The following is a 19,044-nucleotide window of genomic DNA, read 5'->3' on the forward strand; positions in this document are numbered from 1 at the left end:
TTCCACACCCAGAAGGCTGTATCCTCTTTAAATCTCTTCTTCTAACACAAGTCTATGGTGGGCCCCATACTTCCCTTCCTTCAGACATGTTTCCTCTAAAACACTCCTCCCAGACTTTGAATCAAAGAGGGGGCACCTTGGCTTTGTTCTTAATACATAGCTCTGCCAGTTACAAACTGAGTGTGAGAAAGAGAGACAGCATACTCAATAACAGTCTTGCGGGAGGAGAGGAATTTATTGGTTCTTCCTCCATCCAACACACGCACATGGTGTATCAGCTGTAAGCGGGCACAGCCCCAGGCAGCCTCCCCCCAACGGCCCTGTAGCCCCATGCAATGCATGAGCAAAGCTCTCCTGGGTGGAGAGGTAGGGAAAGGATGAGCAGCAAGGAATGTTCCCCCCCACCCCACCCAGAGCCAGGAAGGAGAAGGGACACTGGTCACGGGGTATTCAGCAGATTTTTTTTCTTGCCAACTGGTGCAAGGAGGCGGTGATAGAAGCTGGTCCAATGCCAGCCAGTAGCTTGTGGCCCCAGTGTTCACCTAGGCCTAGACAGGTGTCAGGCTGGCAAAGAACCCAGTTCAAAGCCAGGTGGTGGTGTCAGAGCTCAGAGCCCACTTTCTTGGCTGCCCCCATTGACACTGTGAGGACGAGTAGCTCTTTCTAGCCTACGGCCAGACAGAAGGCGACGAAAGGATGAACCAGAACTGAGATCTCCACAGCTTCGGAGGTGGAGGCTTTCACGTCCAGGACGGCCCCAAGGGCTTCGTTGTACCTAAAAGGGGACAAGGAGGTTGGGGGGGGGAATCAGAGTACAGCTACAATCCTGGACTGTGAGGTCAGCTCTGTGTTCTTTCAGAGGAGCAGGCTTAACACAATGGTCTGACGGCACACAGGTAGGCATGGCAGGAATCAGACAGAAATAACATAGCCATGGTCCTAGGCAGTCGGACAGACCAGGGTCAGGTAGGCAGATGGTGATTTTTTTTGCTGGACAAACCCCCCTTGATTCCTACCTGCTTATGACCATGGACACCATGTCCATTGGACTCCTGTACCCTCCTGGACATCTGGAGGAAACGAGTTACTAAGCCACGACCAGGCCAGCTGCCCTTTAAATCCCCCAAAGAATGGGCAGGTGCAGGCCCAGAAGGCAGGGGCACCTTTCTCCAAGTGGGCACTGGACGACGCTTCTCAGCTGAGCGGGCACGCAGCAACTTGGGGGAAGGGCAAGGGGCAAGGCGGAGGAGGCAGGCTTCAGAGCAGAGCCCTGTAAAGCAAGGAGGAGGATGAAGGATGGACAGTGGTCATCCCATGAGCAATGAGCACACTCTCCCTACCATGCCCACCCAGAGCCCAACTTGTGTCTTGACCTGTGTCTGCAGAGGAGAGAGAAGCAGCTTCCTCCTCAAGCACTTTGGTATAAAGGTCCCTGAAATCAGCTAAACAGGGGGAGAAGTAGAGAGTTTAAGTACTGACAGGGAATTCTCCCTGTGACTGGCTGCCAATGCCTTTCACTCAAGTTCGTGTGGTATTCAGCCCCCACCATTCATAGCACTGGTACCTTCCCAAGATCCCTTTCTGCTTCTCCCTCCCCTAGAAAGGGCTCCCTCAATCAAGCTTCCTGCATGTATTTACATATACACTATAATCTTGTCCTTATGTGGGTACCCTCCCCTAATGCTAAGCAGTCCCACTTCCCTTAGTTATACATCTGCTCCCTCCTGTATTCCCTTGGACACCAAAACCAACCCTCTCCTGACACTCTGGCCTCAACCTCGCTCTGTCCCACTCAAGTCTGACCAATCCCCACCCACCAGGTGCCTCACCAGTCTCGCTGGAGGTGGCGATGCCTGGGTCACTATGGGATCGAAGCAGCAAGGCAGGAGCCACCTGAGGAGGCCGGTGCCCAGGGGGCGTGAGGGAGCCTGAGCTGTCACTGAATCGGCGGGCAGGTGGCCGGGCTGGAGGCGCCTCTCCTCGACCACCTCCTCGAGGTCCCCGCCGCCGGATTTCTGGAAAGCATGGCCCAGCCCAGGGCGGCCAGCCTTCTAACCGGTGGCAACTTCGGGCAGCAGTGGGGGCACCCAGTGAGGGTGGGGCTTCTGGGGCAGAACAAGAGTAGGATCGGGCAGCTCGGGGCGGTCTTGGGGGCAAGGGACTATCCTCGAAGGGGCCCCGGAGCCCACAGTCCAGGCTGAGGCAATAGCCGGCCCGGCTACGCTGGATGGATCGGAAGAGGACATAGTCCACAGAACGCACAGAACCTTGTAGCTCCAGCAGGCACGAGTCCTCAGATGGGCTAGAACCGCCGGGGAGGTCTCCAATGGCCGACAGCACCAGGGACCCACTGTCCATGGACACTGTGGGCACCAGGCACCCATGGGTGACACAGAGTACAGGAGCCGCTCAGCCCTAGTCCCAGCTTCAGGACTTCTCCCTGCCTTCCATAATCATTAGGATCAAAGTATCCCGGCCCTATCACATAGGGACTCTGTTTTCACAAACCCCACCCCTTTACCCTCCAGAACAATGGTGCCAAACTCAAAAAGAAATGGGGGGGAGGGTCACTAAACCATGCATAAGGATCTCTGTAGGTTGCATGTTGACAACTTTTAAAATGTATTACCTATGTTTTACTGTATTTTTATTTATTTTGTTAAATATCTCCCAGTGACATTTTAATCTGGTTCAGCCACACTCAGTAGTGTTGTGGGCCACATTCAGGGCGACGTGTCTGACATCTCTGCTCCAGAAGAAATACCCTCAGATCCATCAGTTGCCAGGGATCTCTTTCCTCTGATCCCACCACAGCTAGGGTAGGTTCCTTCTTGGGCCCTGACCTCATGCCTGGCAGCTAAAATTCTGATTCTATGATTCTAGTATTTTGGACCCTAAGGTCACTGACTCAGGCTTTGCCCCTGAATGTCCCACCCCTTAGGAGATATCCTCAAAACCACCAATCTGAGGAGATGCAGCCTCTTAGGAGACACCCCAAGCCCATCCTCTCACCATCCACAATGGAAGCCACTCGATCACAGACACAGGAACTATCATGAAGCTGGGGGTCAAATAGTGTGGCCTGTGGGGAGGTAGAGGGATCAGGGACTCGTTCCTCCTTTCATCCATCCACCAATCATGGTGGAGTGGAAAGAGCTCTAGATATGGAGGCAAAAGGTCGAGGTTCTAGTCCCAGCTTCTCCATTAACTAGATGTATAATTTTGGGCAGTGACCTTCCTAAGCTTCAGTTTGCTTAGAATGGGATGATAATAACACCCTGCCCTGCCTCCTGAGATTGCTGTGAGACTGAAATGAAATAATGATGTGGGAGGGTTTGGTGAACTACAAAAAACAATGGTGAATTTATTGTCATTATTACCACTCTGGTCCCAAGCCCCAGCCTTGTCCTGCCCTCCGCCCTCAGCTCTGTCCAAACCCCATCCACAATTCACCTGGCTATCTCCTCGGAGTCCCATGACCGCTTCATAGGATGGGGGGCAATCAGTGGGGTACAGGGGCACTGGGCTGTCCATGGATCCATTATAGGTGATGCTGAGAGAATGTGGGAGAATGTCAGCCTAGAACCCCCTCCCAAGTCCTTCTTCCACAATTTTCTCCCTTTCCTCCCTTCTTCCCCTCCCCCTTATAGGTGATCTTTGCCCCCAGCCCCTACCCCACCTCTGGGCATCAGTCTCTGAACTGCAGGTATACTCTGGGGGATAATACGGAGGTGGGGGCACCGGGGGCACAAATTCTTCCAGGTCCAGCATGGTATGGAGCAGAGGAGCTGGGGGAGACACACAGCCCAGAGGCCCCAGAGTACCTGAGGCTGAGTGCTCAGGAGCCAGCTGGGAGGGGGAAAAGAACATGGTCATGCAGGGTCCCAATCTCTGCCCCCTCTTTCCTCTTGGCCCCTTCCTCCTCTCCACACCCCCAACCTCTCTCCTTTTGTTCCCACCCTTCAGAACCTACTTAGATCAAATAAAATAATGTGTGTAAGGTAATTTACAAATATTAAAAGTACTTTATAAATCTTACATATTATTGTTGTTACTATTAGCCCTATACACTAACTCCTCTTCCTTATTCACCCCCCAACTCTCCAGAACATACCTCCTTTAGGCAAACAACACCCCACACCCAAATTTCACTCATGTTGAACATGTCTTCTATACCCATAGCCTCAATCTGCCTCTTCTTCCTGACCTTCTATGCCCACCCACCCCCATCAGCACCAAACACACATTCCTGGCCTCTGACATCTCTCTCCTTGCCCTTGGTCCTGCCTTCCACAAACAGCCCTCCCCACTCCAAGAAATTTTCTCTTGCCATGCCCTGGTCCCCCTCATCTTACCGTATGCACAAGGTCGAGAGAAAAGATCTGAATGCAGCAAACAATGGCAGAGAGGGCACAGACAATGGCAGCGCAGACAGTGAGGCCGCAGACACTGAAGAGAAGGTTCTGAAGAAATGGAGGGGGAAGGTGAGTGGGTGCAAAGGAAGGGCAGGGTGGGCATGTGGGGGCAGGGCTGGAGCACCTAGGCCTAGCTCCTACTTTGTTCCCTGAGCATGGGAGTGGTGCGCCTGAGGAAAGGGAGCAGCATCTCTGTGTGTGTGCATTTGAAAACAGAGAAGACAGGTGGGCACAGGACCTGACAGAATAGTACAGGGATGGGGCAGGGAGGTATTCCCTCTCTTCAAGGAAGCTCACCTTGAGAGCCCCTAGAGCATCAGCACAAGTTGTGCTGAGGGATATTTTCAGTTCCTGGCCGGAGTCCCTGCAGGGTCTAGGCAAGTGAAAAGAGGGGCAGCAGACACAGACCTTTCCTTCCTGGGTTGGGGGGCAAAATTGGAGAGGCCTGAGTTAGGGGCAAAACCAGGTATCCAACCCCCTGGACCTTCCTGGTCTTTCCTTTTCCCCTCATCTTACCATTGAGCACTCTTGGAAATCCCGTGCCAACTGAGCATTCTTACAGGAAAGGACGGAGCCAGCTAGGCTGAGCATGACACACAGCACGGAGAGGAGGGAGAAGAAGGAGATCTGGGGGGCACGGAGGGTATTGGGCTGAGAGCCGGGGCTGGAACCACAGGTGTTCCCAGGAGTTTACCTCCTTGTGGGTACCTCTGATCTAAATTATTCTCCACTCTTGATGGGTACCAGAAGATACATCCCACCCACCAGGCACTGTGGAGGTTACTTCCTCTCTTAGAGGACATGAGTAGGCAGTCCCCCCTCATTGGGCATCACAGAGTCCTGAGTATAAGTTGGTATGGGCACTGATCCCCTTTTACCTACCACCAGAGTGAATGGTCTCTTCCATGATACGATGCCAACTACCCCTGAGAATGCCAGCTGGAGACAGAGTGGGTACAGGCTCAGGCTCAATGTGGTATGAGGGGGACATTTCCAACCCCTTCTTCCCGCCTCCCCCTTCCTTCGGTGCTGACCCAGCCAGAGACAGAGACAGAATGATCTTAGACCTGTAGGGTTATAGGTCAATAGGGGTGCCAGGGTGCCCCCTTCTCCAGCAGTCAGGCAATGCCATGAAATGGGATAAGGTAGACGGAGGGGAGGTAGACCAAGACAGCAATCTGGATTCTAGGCTGGGGGAGGGGACGGTGGTGGGGAAAAACAACAAAGGACCTCTCTTTATCCTTAGTACTCACCGAGAAGCCAGCCCATGATGGGTAGGACCTCTTTATGTTTTCAGTGGAGGTGACTGAAGAAGCCACCATGCTGAAGGTGACCACCAGGATACCTAGTATCACCTGGGCCAGCCCCAGGGTGAGCAGAGCTTGGAGCCAAGGCCGGTGGAGCCGGAGATGGGTGAGGCCTCTGGTACTTGGCCGGCTGGTCAGTGAATGGCTTGAATCACTGGGTGAGGGCATTGTGCCCACCCCCCGTGGAGCCTGCCTCTGTTGCAGTCCCCCCTGGCACCTGAGGGCATCTCAAACCCAAGGGCCACTCCCTTCTTCTCTCCACTTGCCCCCACCCCTTAGCCACAGAACCCACCCCCTGCCTGGATCCCAGGGTGCATGGCCCAAATGTTCCAGCTGGAGGGATGTCAGAGGGCACTTGAAGAGACTGGGGTGGGGTGGGGGAAATCTGCTTGTCCCCCAGGGACGGAGGTCACGTGGGGGCAGCAGGAGGCTCTCTCCCCACAGCAGGCAGGGGGTGGGCACAGTGCCCGGGGGCAGCTCGGAGGAAGGGGGGGCACCGGTTCATTTCATCGCCCTAGGGATGGGGGGTGGGGGAGGGGAGCAGGGAGGGGCCAGGTTCCCCCAGGGAGGATGGAGCGTAGGCTCTCGGATGCTGGAGAAGTGCCGATAGGGCCAGCGAACGGGGTACAGAAGAGTCTGGGGGAACGGGGTGGGGGAAGAGAAGTGGGGAGGGTCGGGGAGGGAGGGTCTGGGATGAGACTGGGGATGCAGATGCGTGCTGGAAGATGCCTGCGGCAAGGAACGGTGGTCGGACAGGTAGGGTCTCGAGGTCTTAGAAGTGCAGGGCTTCTCGGCCGGCTATGGCTCCACTGCAGCGCCGTCTCCCCGGGCGGCTGGCCCAGCTCAGCTCCCCAGGATCCTGGCTGCAGCAGGTCCAAGCAGGAGGAAATGGGGTTGGGGGGGAGGGGATGGGGATTGAGAGGAGGGGCGGGGTGGAGAGGGCTAGCGCTGAGCAGCCTGGGAGCTGTAGTCTGGTCCTGGAACCACTAAGGTGAGGAGGAGGGGGCGGCCTGCGAGAGGAGGGCGGGGCTAGCTCGGAGCCCTCCCCATGCCCTTCCCACCCCCTTCTGGGTCGGTGGTGCCCACCCCAGTTGGAGCCATTCACGCCAGCTCCCACTTATCTTCCCATTTATCTTTGGAGCCCATCCTGCCCCACCCTACTCCTGGCCTTCCCTAGGGAAAGGGCTGGATCTGGGCAGCTGCTGCTTCTCCCAGCCAGCTAATGGAAGGTAGAGGGTGGGGAAGGCCCTCCCAGCAGCAAGGCCTGGCCCTAGCCTGCCCATCCACCTCTTGGCCTTAAACCCCATCTTTCCAGGTTCCTAGTCTTCATTCTCAAACCCCTTCCTTCCTGATGTCCCCACGAAGACACAGAGGCATGGCTCCAAGTTCTACTTTCCTTTATTTAAATAACTGAAGCATTAGCCTTGGCACAGCAGAGGGAAGCAGGGGCTCCCAAGGTGGGGTGAGGCCTGGGGAGGTGGGGCTGACCTGGGACTGGGTTCCCCTCACCCTCTTGGGCAGGCCCATTCTCACTGCCACAAAGATTAAGGAGGAGAGACAATGAATAAAAACACTTGTCTCGCTCCACAATCAATCCTAGGGAGAGATGAAAGGGGAGTAGAGCCAGTCCAGAGCCAATGTTAGGGTGCACCAGCTAGGGAAGGAGATAAGTAGGACAGGAAGAGGAGAATTTTATGGGTTCCGGAAGGCATTGTTGGCAGCACCTGCAGCTGCATTGGCCGCAGCCGTTCGAACTGCAGGGTTGGAGAAGACACCGGCAGCAAACTCCTGCTGGGCCTTCTGGAAACTGGCACCTGTGCGGCGGTACAGGGAGTGGATCTGGGGATTATGAGAAAGGGGAAAGGCCTTTAACATAGTGACAGACATAGACAGGCTGCTCAGCCCACCATTACTAAGAACCACTTTTCATCTGACCTATCATCTCTTCTGTCATTAATCCCCATCACCCAACCATCCCTTGGAAGCCATGCCTCTTGGGAACAAGGCAGCAAGGGGGATCCAAAGGTGAGTGGTGAGGAAGCATGTGGAAAAGGGTGATGAATGGCTCTTGAGTTAAACTTCAGATGCCCCAAGAGGCAGACCCTAAACCTTTACCAAGTGATTCTAGCCCTCCAATGACCCAGGAGCCCATCAATTCCCCCCTACATCTTGGCTCCAGGCCTTGCTCACAAGGAGACTGGCCCAAATGATACTTGTCACACTGATGGCCCTATCAATGAGGGGGGTTATGAGAAGTAGGAAAAGCATCTTCACCAGCTTCTCTTCTTTGGTTCCCTGTGGCCCCTTCCATATCTAACATCTGGCTCTGCCTTCCCTCTTCCAATGATCATCATATTCAAATCCATACAACAAAAATTACACATCTACCATATGCAAGGCACTGGAGAAGATGCAAAGGTAGGTAAGACCCAGACCCTGCTTTCCAGTCACTGTACATCCAGCACCCCATAACCAGCCTGTGCTTAAAATACCCCAATCCCTCTTCCCTTCACAAAAGACTCCTACATTCCTCCAACTTTCCAGCCCTGCCATAGTCCCCTGACCCTCATTACCCGCTTCAGCATCACAATGCCCAGCACAGCAATGCCAGTGAAGAACAAGGCAACTAGCAGCATAAATACAGCCACAAACGTGTTGCTCTTCAGCACCATCAGGGCCGAGATCCAGCCACTGTCATTGGATAGAGGAAGAGAAGGGAAACACGTGTCACAGCCAGGCTTGTGGCGGCTTCTCTTTGGGGCTTCTCACCAATTGTCTTTCCAGTTTCCCATCCATCCGGTTAGATGTCCTTATAATCCAAACCCCACCAGCACATATGGCCCCACAATTCCAGATCTGTGACAGTTCTTTCTCTTCCTGCTCAGCCTCAATTTTCTTGGTAGTTTCTCCCCCATGAGTCTACATGTCACAGCCCAACCTGGATTTACTTCAGTGCATTCTATTCACTCTGTCACTGCTGGATCTCACGTAGTCCTCTCTCCATTCCTTTTCCTCTAACACTGTTCTTCTTCCTGCTTACATTCCCTTTTCTAGGCTTTCCTCTTCCCAGGCTGACCAGCTGAAGATTTCCTTTTAAATCACTCCTTCCCATCACTGAGGTCTAGAGCTCTTCAATCAATTTGCTTTTTTTTTTGAGGGCAATTGGGGTTAAGTGACTTGCCCAAGGTCACACGGCTAGTTTTTGTGTTAAGTGTCTGAGGCTGGATTTGAACTCAGGTCCTCCTGACTCCAGGGCTGGTGCTCTATTCACTATGCCATTTAGCCACCCATTCAGTCAATTTTCTGACTTTTCTTAGGAATTCACTCTGTCTCTCTTCATCAGATTAGAAGCTGTCTAGACATTAGCATACTGTCTGGCACACAGCAGGTATTTAATAAATGTTTACTAACCAAACTAGGGAGCTCATCTTCTTTCTCTGGATCTTTTGCTACCTGAAAAGAGTTCTGCCTATCTGGAGCACTCATGACAAACAAGAGAAGGGGCACAGGGAGAGAATGGACAGGCTAACCTGAATCCTGATGATGGGATACCAATAGCCGCCAGCACGTATATCACGTCCTGGACGAAGAAAATGAAGAAGAAAACGAAGAAATTGAATGAACTGTCACTCCTGCAGGGGAATAGAAAGAGATGGGAGGGAGAGATGTTAGGCATGAGAGGCAGACATGGATGGGGCACAACCAATAACTTTCTTCTCTCTCACAGTCCCATTCTTGCTCACCTGAAAGCCTTGTACATAGGGCGGTACCAGCAGAAAAAGGAGCAGGGTGTGAAGAGTAGGGCCCAGAGGATGGAGAGTCCAAAACTAGAGCCACTGGCAATAGGAGTCACACAGAAAGAGGCTAGGCAAGCAAAGAAATTCAGAAGAAGGGCCAAGGTACTGCCTGGGGGGACAGGGAGGGGAAGGAAAGGGAACAGTGTCAACATGGATGAAAATAAAGTCTACCTCAGTACTAACTACTGAAATTCCCCATCTCCCACTGGAAAAAAAAGATGGTAAGGAGATGTCTAGCTGCTAGCTCAGCCACCATTTTCCCACAAAGCCTTCACAGTTCCAACTAGGTGAAAATATTCTTTCTCACTTAAACTCTTCCTAGAAGGTGGATTTCTTCTTTGTTTCATCCCACCTTACCTGGTATTTATGTATACGTGGTATCTCTCCATTAGCCACACAGGGAGGAGAACGTAAGCTCTATGAAGGCAGGGGCTATGTAATTTTTTTTTTCCATATCTCCAATGTCTAGCATATAGTAAGCACTTACTAAATATTTGTTAAATTTAAGTGAATAAATTAACAAGGGTTTAGCCAGCATTCCCATGGCAGAAATTCATAAAAAGGAAGAATCTATCCTTCTAAAATCCTCCAAACTAATGGCAGATAAAGATCAAGCAACTAACAATTATGTGTGATACCTGAGGAACTGCACTTAGAGGAAAGGGAATGGGAAGTCAGAGATATGCTGGCAGGTTGGAGAATGGATTCTGCTTGTGGTAGTGGGATCAAGGAAGAAGGGTTCCTGAAGGAGATAGCCTTGTGATATGATGGCAAATTCGTGAGAGATGCTATTATATGACAATTAGGAAGAAGTTGCTTTAGATATATGAAGTGACTTAGAAGCAAAAGAGGGAAGTGTCAGGCTGTCTTTTCCTCCCCGAAAGATCCTCTTATTCTTCTACCTAAACAAAGCCCTGTGGTTCCCCACTACTCACACATCCAGAGGTAGTACATAGTAGACACTGTCTTCTGGAACTCCTGGGGAATTTCCATGGAGATGTCTTGGAAGAAGCAGGGTTGGACAGGACAAAATGAGGGCAGCGGAGGCCAGTTGTTCGGTCGGACTGCAAAGTATAGAGTGGCCCAGTGAGGAGGATACTAGAAGGCTGTCAGAGGCCAAGAGGGTAAAACTCAACAGATGACAATTCTCTATTTTCTATCAGGAGTTTCCAACTCAGCAACCCACGAAGGGTGCCAGTGAGGAAATGGTGGGAATAGCATCGAATAGAAATAATCCCTCTCCCTTTCTTGCTCGTTTCAAAATGTTAGAAGACTTCACTCCCTGCCTGCAAGAGCTGGCATGGTGTTTGGTTGCCATCACCAAAGACCTACTAGAACTCCCTAGGGCTCCTAGGGCTGCATGCCGCAACTCCCTCTCCCGCCGGTCCAGCTCCTCTGCCTTTCGATTGAGCTCCTCCTGTCTTTTCAGAAGTTCTGCTGTGGCTGCTGCAGCTGAAGCCTGCCCAGAGAGAGAAAGGCAGAGGGTGAGTCAGTCCTGGGACTGTGGACACTAGGGACAGCTCTGAAGAGCATTACTTAGCCCCCAGGTGCCTCTTCACACACAATACCTGAGTGTTATAGGAGCCATAATTCTTGGGTTCTGTGGGACTGAGTTTTCTGGAAGGTTGCTGGTGGGGCTGGGTTGTTGGTGGAGGCGGTGGGGCAGGTGGCTCATAGGAAGGTGATGACTGTTAGATAATAGACAGAAACAAAGAAGCTTAGAGCTAACCTTGACAGAGAGACCCCTGATTGCTGTTTGAACACTTCCAATAATGGGAGGGAAAGGGGGGCAATAGAAAGCTCTTAATTGTTACTTCTTTCATGCTTTGATGAAAAACAGGAAAATAATAAGTCACCTACTCTGATTGATTCTCACATCCCATCTGAGTCATTAAACATGAGCGCAAGGCTTCTTCCATCCATCCTTTTCTATTTTACCCTACTCATTTCCTGTGATCTGATTTCTTACTCTCTAGTCAGACAAACAGGCTTCTATTACCTCTTTATTCATTGTTTTCTCCAGTCTCTGAGCCTAAGCACAGTTTGTTTTCCTCTTATCTTCATTCACTGTTATCCCAGCCCTTCTCCTCTTCTTCCTCCATATCACCATTCTTCCAGGAATCATCCCTAAATTGACACTATTAGCTCTCTTTTCATTCTCTCCAGAGCTGATTTCCACCTCAACTCCTTTGTTTAGTCTTTGTGTCAAGCCACAGGATGATTCGAAAATAAAATGAGTGGCTGCCCCTTACTTCACTGAATACACAATCTGATAGATTGATACCTAAGGTATGATTTTTTTCTAAGGTCCCTTCCAATCCTTTAATACTAAACAAGCTAGTACTTTTATATCTCTCTGGTCGTTTCTTAGATCATATGTCAGACTCCAAGAGAAAAGAGACAATGTTTCTTCTCAGCCATGAAGCCCAGGATTTTGTTCCTGGGGTATAAAAAAATTGAAAAGAGCTCTCTATCTTTACTCCCATCCTAGGGTTTGATCATATTTACCCATCGAAGGCACAGACTCACCTCACGGTTCTCAAAGGGGTTGTAGACATCGAGTGTGGCATACTGGGGGCTGGGTCGGTGCTGGGTGATGGCTGGGTCCTGGGGACAGAGACTAGGGGCTTAACGTGGAGTTGGAGAAGCAGAAAGGTTCCCGGGGAGCTCCCCCTCCTAACCAAAGGCACTGAGGGAAATAGGGGCAAGGAGGAGGAGGGGAAAGGAAGTGAGGCCTGGGCTTTGACAGTTTTCCCGAAATCCTGCACCCCACCACCCATCCTTCCTAGATACGGGGATGCCTGAGTTGAGACACTGCTCCTCCCCCCAGTCCTGTGCCGCCTTAAGGATCCCGAGGCTAGAGGGGAGGATGAGCCAAGCTGCCAGGCCATCCTTGACGTGTCAATCCTTCCCGGGGGTTAAATGTCACCAGGTGCTGAGGGTCAGAGGTCATCCTGGCCCAGCCACAGAAGGGGGTCGGTGCCTGTCACCTGGAAGGGGTTATCAAACTCGCTGGGTTCGGCGAACGGGTTCCCACTATTCCCGCTCTGTGCCATGTCGTAGGGTCTGGCCTCGGCCTCGGCCTTAGCCCAGCCTTCTCCTGCTCCTCCGCCCCTCCACCACCTCTTCCGCAGCGGCGGCGGCGGCTCGTGGGGCTCCGTCCCTGTCGGCCCGGCCCGCCCCGCTCCGCTTTCCGAGAGCGCTGATTGGCCGTGAGGACCGGAAGAATCTGGGGAATCCCTGCAGCAGGTGATGACTACGCATGCGTCGGAACCCAAAAAACATTACCAACCAGTCCCATTCCGTATTCTGACTACCTCCGTCTTGCTCATGTGACCACCACTGAGAAACTACGCCTCCCAGTAGGCACTACGCCATAACGCTTCCTGAGTTGTGGGCCTTCGTGTGCTGGGAAGTGGCCTCCCCCATCTGTCGTCTGGCACCCCTCTCCCGGCCAGCCTGATTCGACACTTTACTACTTGGTCTCAAGCACCCCCAAAGCCCTTATCTAGGACTTCTAAGTACTACAGATAACTGCAGGGTTTCCACCTCATCTCCATAAACATAGGTATGCCTAGGGGGGGTCTGCATGGGCCGTGGCCAACCCACGGCCCCTAAAGTTGCGGCCACTTAACAGCGTCGTCAGCATCTTCTTTCTACCCAAGCTGGGGGGGGGGGGGTGTTCCTTAGGGAATGGGGCGGGCAGTAGTGCCTCCTTTCCAACAACTCAGTAAAGTCAGCCAGTTGGTAAGAGTTTTATTTTCCCCCATAGGAAACTCATCAGCAAATGCGGGAACTATGTATCTGACCAAATCTGGAGAATGCTCAGGTGTTCTTCAGATACCCAACTTGTTTTCCCGAACTCCAAATTCCAGATGGGTCAGTTGAAGCACATCATATTTTATTTCACAAAGACTGTACAAAATTCCTTATAAAACATAGGGTAGGTGCTACCTCACCACCTCATGCCCCCTCTAGCACTGCTGGAGAGAGTAAATGAAGGCCTGAGAGGGTGTTGAAGGGACAGCTTTTATATACAGGGCTTCAGAGGGGAAAGGGAATAAAGGCCAGAGAGCTCTGCTGTATTTACACTATCTCACATATTCACAGGTTTACAAAGGAGCCAGAAGGAGGGTGAGGGAAGTTATGCTCCTGCTCCATTCTTATTGTATAAAAAAGCACCAGTGTCCCAGATTGGCCACTCATTGCCGTAAGAGGCAACAAGGGGCCTTGGGCCCAGTTGTCACCGGCTGATATCCCGACTGGAGTCCCACACCTTAGCGCTTGGTGGTTCAGCCCTAAGGCGGGCAAAGAAAGGATGCTGAAGGGCTTCGCCCAGGGTGAGTCGTTTGGCAGGTTCATATTCTAGCATGCTCTCAATCAGGTCAAATAGCTGGTGATGTTCATCTGCCTCCGATGTCAGGTATCGCTGGTGGAGGGCAGGAAAAGGGTGAGCTGGACTGCCCAGGGAAATCAGACCCTCCATGGTAGGCTGATTTGGTTCTTCCTTTAGGCTTGGTTTTGAGTCCTGAGGAGCTTCTAACCCAGACTAATACTTCTAAGCCATCTTATGTACCTCCCAACACTGTTACTCCTCTCCTTTGATTTCACAGCTCAATGTAACCAAGGATCCTCATCCTTGATACAGGAAACTAATTTTTCCTATGTCTTCTATTCGATTATGTTTCCTGAAGTTAGAGATCACATTTGTTCCTTACCAAATATCTAGGATGCTGCTTTGACCTCTGTCTCAGTTTTTTTTTTAAACCACTGTTTTTAGCCTCTCATGCTTTCCCCCAATAATGACATAATTTTTCCTTCAATTTCTTCCAACCCCTCCACTAATCCCCAGAATTAAAAACTAGTCTCTGAAAATCCACCATCCCCAACCCTGCTCACCCGCAGAGGTTTGCAATTCTCTCGTACATAACGGCCAGCCGATGTGTTCTCATCCCAATCCAGTCGACCCCGGTAAAAATACTTCTGCTTCCTGTTGGAGGTGGGGGTTTAAAGGATCCAAGGAGTTCACATTCAAAAAGGAAACTCCCCAACCTCCTTGATCTCAGTACAGAGAGGCAGCATCATTAAATAGAAAAAATGTTGGTTTTGGAGCCAGGTAAGACCTGGCTATGAAATCCACATCTGACACATACTACTTCTGTAACCATGAGCAAGTCAATTAACTTCTCTGAAACTCCATTTCCCCATCTCCAAAAGGGAATAATACTCACTTCATAGGGTTATGAGGACCAAATGAGAAAATGTATGTAATGCACTTTGAAAGTCTTAAAGCACTATAAAAACATCAGTTTTATTATTTGATCCCTAGGCCTTGGTTGAGGTGCCAAGTGCCAAGAAGACTTGGAAAAAAGTGGGTTGGAAAAATGTACCCACTTCTCAGGAAATCCCACTCCTCAGAGAGAGAGAGGATGAGTATTAAGGCTTCACCCAAGTTGGGCTCTCACCTACCTGGTCTTTCTGATCATTCGAGAGGGAATGGGCCCAAGGATCCTCTCCATCATAGCTAAGTGTTCTCGGTTGTCATGAGTCTGGGGGAATGAAGAGATAAATGGTCCATGGGGAAGGGAGATGATGGGTTAAGTACTAAGTAGATGGAAAAGCTTCTGAGTGGTGGGAGATGGACAGGAATGGTGGGTGGGGAGAACAGGCAGGTTCTCAGAAGGTAAAAGGGTAGGTAGGTGCTGGGAGGGGGGGGGGGGAGTGTTGGGGGTGACAATGCAAGGTGCTCTTTCCCCCTCACCTGAAACAAGGTGAAGCCAACGTAGTACTCAAAGATGATGCAGCCGATGCTCCACACATCACAGGGCTGTGTCCAACCGAGCTCTGGGTGTGGAGATGGGAGGGGAGGAGGGGAGATGGTGCTGTGAGGCCCCAGGTTGCCCCACCCTCACCCCACCCCACCCCACCCCAGATGGTTTTATCCTCCCTTACCCAAGATGACCTCTGGAGCTCTATAATGTCGAGTGGAAACAATGGTGCTATGATGTTCATGGTCAAAAGTGGCACTGCCAAAATCCACTACCCGTACTGCTGTGTTCTTCACACTCCGTTCATCTCGTTTCTAGAAGAAAGACAAGTGGAGAGTTAATCTCAACTTCTGGTTGGCCTCTATGACTTGGCCTCATGCTTCCAACATTGGAGCATTCTCACAAAGAACCCTTGAGGATGTATGCCATTTTTGCCTCCCGCCCATTTGTTCACCAGTCAGAGACAGCTCTTGCTTCCCAGCCTCCACATCTATTTCAGCAAAGTACTTTCAGAAGTGGAGGCCAGGGGAGAATCAAGAATGATTATCAGCCAACCTGAGAGTCTACATATATTCAGAATATTTCTCAATGTGTGGCACTTAAATATTTATCTAAGTAAGGATGTGAGTGTACACATTTGTGTATATGAGACATGGCTAGAATCAGGGGAGGGACAGTGCTATCCCCCTCAGCTTTTATCTTTGGTGATTTTCCTCTGATATTCTGAACTCAATGTTTCCTCTGGTAAGCTGAACTCAATGGCCTTACAGACTATCTCAAGGAAGAGAAAGAGCAGACTGGAACATGAGTTTAGCTAGAACTACAGAAATGTGGAATCAATATCATTAATGTAATATTTGATAGGATAAAAAAACCTTCCCTACTGGAAAGTAGTTCTCAGTTTTTCCCAATTCCTCTTGCAATTTAAGCTGGTTTTCTTCCTCTCATTCTATTCTGGTATTCTTAGTCTTAGGAACTGAAGTGGAGGCAGGGAGAAGGAGAAGATGTGGGAGACATAAAGGTGAAAGGACAGGAAGCAAGGGAACAATTGAAGTTGCACAGCTGCCCCTACCCCTTTGCCAGAGAGGCTCCAGCCCTCTCACCTTCTCCAGGTTGTAGGTGAGCTCATAGTCCGAATTCACAAACAGGATGTTTTCTGGCTTGAGGTCCGTATGTGTCAGCTTGTTGTCATGGAGGACTGCAGGGGAGAGGGCGGGGGTCAAGCCAAGTCCTAAGCAGGGGCAGGGATGAAGCATTCCAGCCTAGTCCAATGGGTGGGATCAGAGCTGTCGCTGTCACTGAGGTTGGATCTAGGCATCACTCAGGAATACTCTATTCTACAGCCAATTAACTGAGTACACTAAGAACCCCTTCAGCTCATAGCTGACAATCATCTACAAGGTCTATAGAGAAATTGGATACATTTAATTCTCAGTGTCAAAGAAGGGTAAACTGTGATATGATATAAAACCAGAGAATGATCCTCAAACCACACATCTGGCTTTGGAACATCTTTCTATATCAATCCAGACACGTGGAGGCATCTGACGCCACAGAAATTCCCCAAACTTCAAAGCAAATCACGAAGTTGCCCTATGAAGATCTGACTCAAGAAGAACCATGAAGCTGTCCAGATTCCTTATCCTGAATCCTGGGTCAACTCAACTACTCCTTGTTACCCATGTCCTTGCTGGGGGTGGACATCAACCCTCTATGATGAATGCAACCCCTAGCCTAGGCGAAATGGCCCTATCTAAATACTGGATGTCTGGCTTGTACTTTCCCTGGGAAGAAAGGGAAAGCAGTAATTAAGTGTTTTGATTTCAAAGGCCTTCTCTTCTAGCTCCGGATGGGCTGAATGTGGAGTGAGAATAAAGAGAGATGGTGGTAACATCAGCCAAGGAGTTAAGTCAGAAGAAGAGGATGTCAAAGTAACAGTGAAAGCAAGAACCGCAGATTTTAGTCAAGAGTTGGCTGCTCAAGAGCTTCACGAGTGAGAAGCTGAGCTTGAAGAGGTCCCCTAGGGAGGGGGCACTGCCCTGAGCCCGCCTCTGCCCGCCCCACTCACACTTGACGGCCTGACACAGCTGGAAGGCCATGTGGCGCACTTGGTGGATGGGGTAGGGCAGGTAGTTGTTGTCTTTGAGGAAGTCGAAAGTGCTGAGGCCCAGGAGCTCGAAGGAGATACACATGTGGCCATGGTAGTCAAACCAGTCAAACATCTGGACACACAGGCTGAGGAGAGAGGGAAGGGGAGAGCAGTGAACCCCCTCTGCCTGCTCCTCCTCCGCCTGTAGCGGTGGCAGGGTGGGCTCACATGGCAGGACAAGACCAGCAGATTCAGGGCTGGTCAGGGGCCCTGCCTAGCCTGTGGCCGACAACATGACTGCACTCAGGATCTCCTTTGTACGTGACACTGGAAGATCATCAAGTTAGTTTTCTTCCATCACTAAATAGCTCCGGAGTCTGTTTCCCTTATGAAGTCTTCCTGGATTGATCAGAGAAAACAGATGCAGGGCTAGGTGGGGTCTTAGGGGCCATCTAAGAGGAGACTTAGATCCAGAGCATGTATCCATTCTATGTCCTAGGCTGCCTCCACTTACTTGGTGGTCTTCTACCACATGCAGTACAAGTAACATTCTCCAGCTTTCACTACTAGTATGTATTTTTCCTGGCCTCATTCCTAAAAGGCACTCATCCTTGACCAGTATTTGCTATAATATGTATGCATACATACCTCTAGTTCATTTGCATGTCTACCCACACATGTGCACATGCACACACAAAGAAGTTTATATAATGAAGAGAGCCAGCCTTGGAATCAGGAAGTCTGGGATTTAAAGACTGGCTGTGATACTTACCAGCTTTGTGATCATGGGCAAGTCATACTTTCTGAGCCTCAGGCATCAGTGGAAGGAGTTCCCACACCAACAAAACCACATGTCCCTAACACTGACATACATAAGCACGTGTATGTGTATGCATGTATAAAAAGCCTGGAATGTGATTAGTGCATAATAAATGTTTGTTGATACAGATATTTTTGCCTGTTTAATGTGTGTGTCTACATGTATACACATGTGTGTACACACATACACACTCGCTAAGTCCATTTGTATTTTGGCTTAATAGTTTTCTACTGCCATGTAATATATGTACTGCATCTCTTTGAGATCATATGTTCCAGATAGCAAGGATTAGGTCATTATAAAAAGTTCTATGCTGTCATTATGTCATTCTGTATAATTAAATGCTTATAAATTTTTTTTTAATGCAAATGAATATGATGCTGATGGAGATAAAGAAAGGGAAAAATGACAAGATGGTGAAGACTTGTACCCTCTTGGTTTCTTCCTGTTTTCCAAGATCCAAGGGTCTCTGGTGTGTGAGAAGGATGGAAACTCAAGCCTTCCTTCCTTCCCTGCCCCGCTTACTTCTTATTGTCTGGGTCCTTTTCATTGATCTTCTCCAACACATTGATTTCCAGCCGTGCTGCCTCTTTGTACTTTTCCACATTCTTAATGATCTTTAGGGCAACCCGAGCTCCACCCCTGCATAATGGCAGGAGAAACTGTTGGTGGGTACTCAAGAACACTATGAGACTGGCTAAGAGATTTAAAAATCAGCAAAATATGCCCTAGATATGATCCATCCCTCTATTTCTGGAATTGCCTGGGAGACAAAAAGGGGTTAAGAAAGAAGGGTTAGCTCCTACCTTCGATGATCCACACACTGTACAACACGGCCAAAGGTCCCC

General features: G+C 50.3%; 2 protein-coding genes across 6 annotated transcripts in view; both read right to left on the reverse strand.

The window, feature by feature from the left end:
* Positions 1 to 216: 216 nt before the first annotated feature.
* ENTREP3 (endosomal transmembrane epsin interactor 3) lies at positions 217 to 6,616 on the reverse strand. 2 transcript variants are annotated; one of them, XM_069078237.1, is made up of 12 exons: positions 5,669 to 6,616; positions 5,298 to 5,354; positions 4,932 to 5,042; positions 4,713 to 4,832; positions 4,356 to 4,463; positions 3,680 to 3,849; positions 3,454 to 3,553; positions 3,013 to 3,082; positions 1,830 to 2,105; positions 1,374 to 1,442; positions 1,017 to 1,270; positions 217 to 775 (listed from the first exon to the last, which is right to left on the reverse strand). In XM_069078237.1, exons 1-12 carry the CDS (start codon positions 5,888 to 5,890, stop codon positions 608 to 610), a joined length of 1,725 nt encoding a protein of 574 aa, XP_068934338.1. In that variant the 5' UTR covers positions 5,891 to 6,616; the 3' UTR covers positions 217 to 607. The 2 variants fall into 2 exon arrangements, with proteins under 2 accessions (XP_068934338.1, XP_068934337.1); XM_069078236.1 differs by having other exon boundaries at positions 1,830 to 2,363.
* Positions 6,617 to 7,104: 488 nt separating this feature from the next.
* Positions 7,105 to 19,044, reverse strand: part of LOC138153643 (dual specificity protein kinase CLK2) — a 106,253-nt gene continuing 94,313 nt past the window's right edge. Inside the window, exons 1-14 of one of the 4 annotated variants that reach the window (XM_069077930.1) lie at positions 17,356 to 18,698; positions 16,391 to 16,485; positions 15,472 to 15,601; positions 15,281 to 15,363; positions 14,989 to 15,068; positions 14,419 to 14,509; positions 12,049 to 12,126; positions 11,088 to 11,207; positions 10,852 to 10,978; positions 10,455 to 10,583; positions 9,466 to 9,628; positions 9,253 to 9,354; positions 8,296 to 8,413; positions 7,105 to 7,561 (exon numbers count right to left, since the gene is read on the reverse strand). In XM_069077930.1, coding sequence (XP_068934031.1) covers positions 7,415 to 7,561; positions 8,296 to 8,413; positions 9,253 to 9,354; positions 9,466 to 9,628; positions 10,455 to 10,583; positions 10,852 to 10,978; positions 11,088 to 11,207; positions 12,049 to 12,126; positions 14,419 to 14,509; positions 14,989 to 15,068; positions 15,281 to 15,363; positions 15,472 to 15,601; positions 16,391 to 16,485; positions 17,356 to 17,509 — 1,617 coding nt within the window. In that variant the 5' untranslated portion in view covers positions 17,510 to 18,698 and the 3' untranslated portion in view covers positions 7,105 to 7,414. Of the gene's footprint in view, positions 7,562 to 8,295; positions 8,414 to 9,252; positions 9,355 to 9,465; positions 9,629 to 10,454; positions 10,584 to 10,851; positions 10,979 to 11,087; positions 11,208 to 12,048; positions 12,127 to 12,509; positions 12,702 to 13,399; positions 13,949 to 14,418; positions 14,510 to 14,988; positions 15,069 to 15,280; positions 15,364 to 15,471; positions 15,602 to 16,390; positions 16,486 to 17,355; positions 18,699 to 18,721; positions 18,839 to 19,002 lie in introns of those variants that run through there. The other 3 variants (XM_069077927.1, XM_069077929.1, XM_069077928.1) reach the window with 3 other exon arrangements.

The sequence above is a fragment of the Petaurus breviceps genome, unplaced genomic scaffold, assembly GCF_028583685.1.
Source record: "Petaurus breviceps papuanus isolate PSGF00001 unplaced genomic scaffold, PetGlider_PUasm1.0 91023, whole genome shotgun sequence".
In the NCBI taxonomy this organism is placed as follows: domain Eukaryota; kingdom Metazoa; phylum Chordata; class Mammalia; order Diprotodontia; family Petauridae; genus Petaurus; species Petaurus breviceps.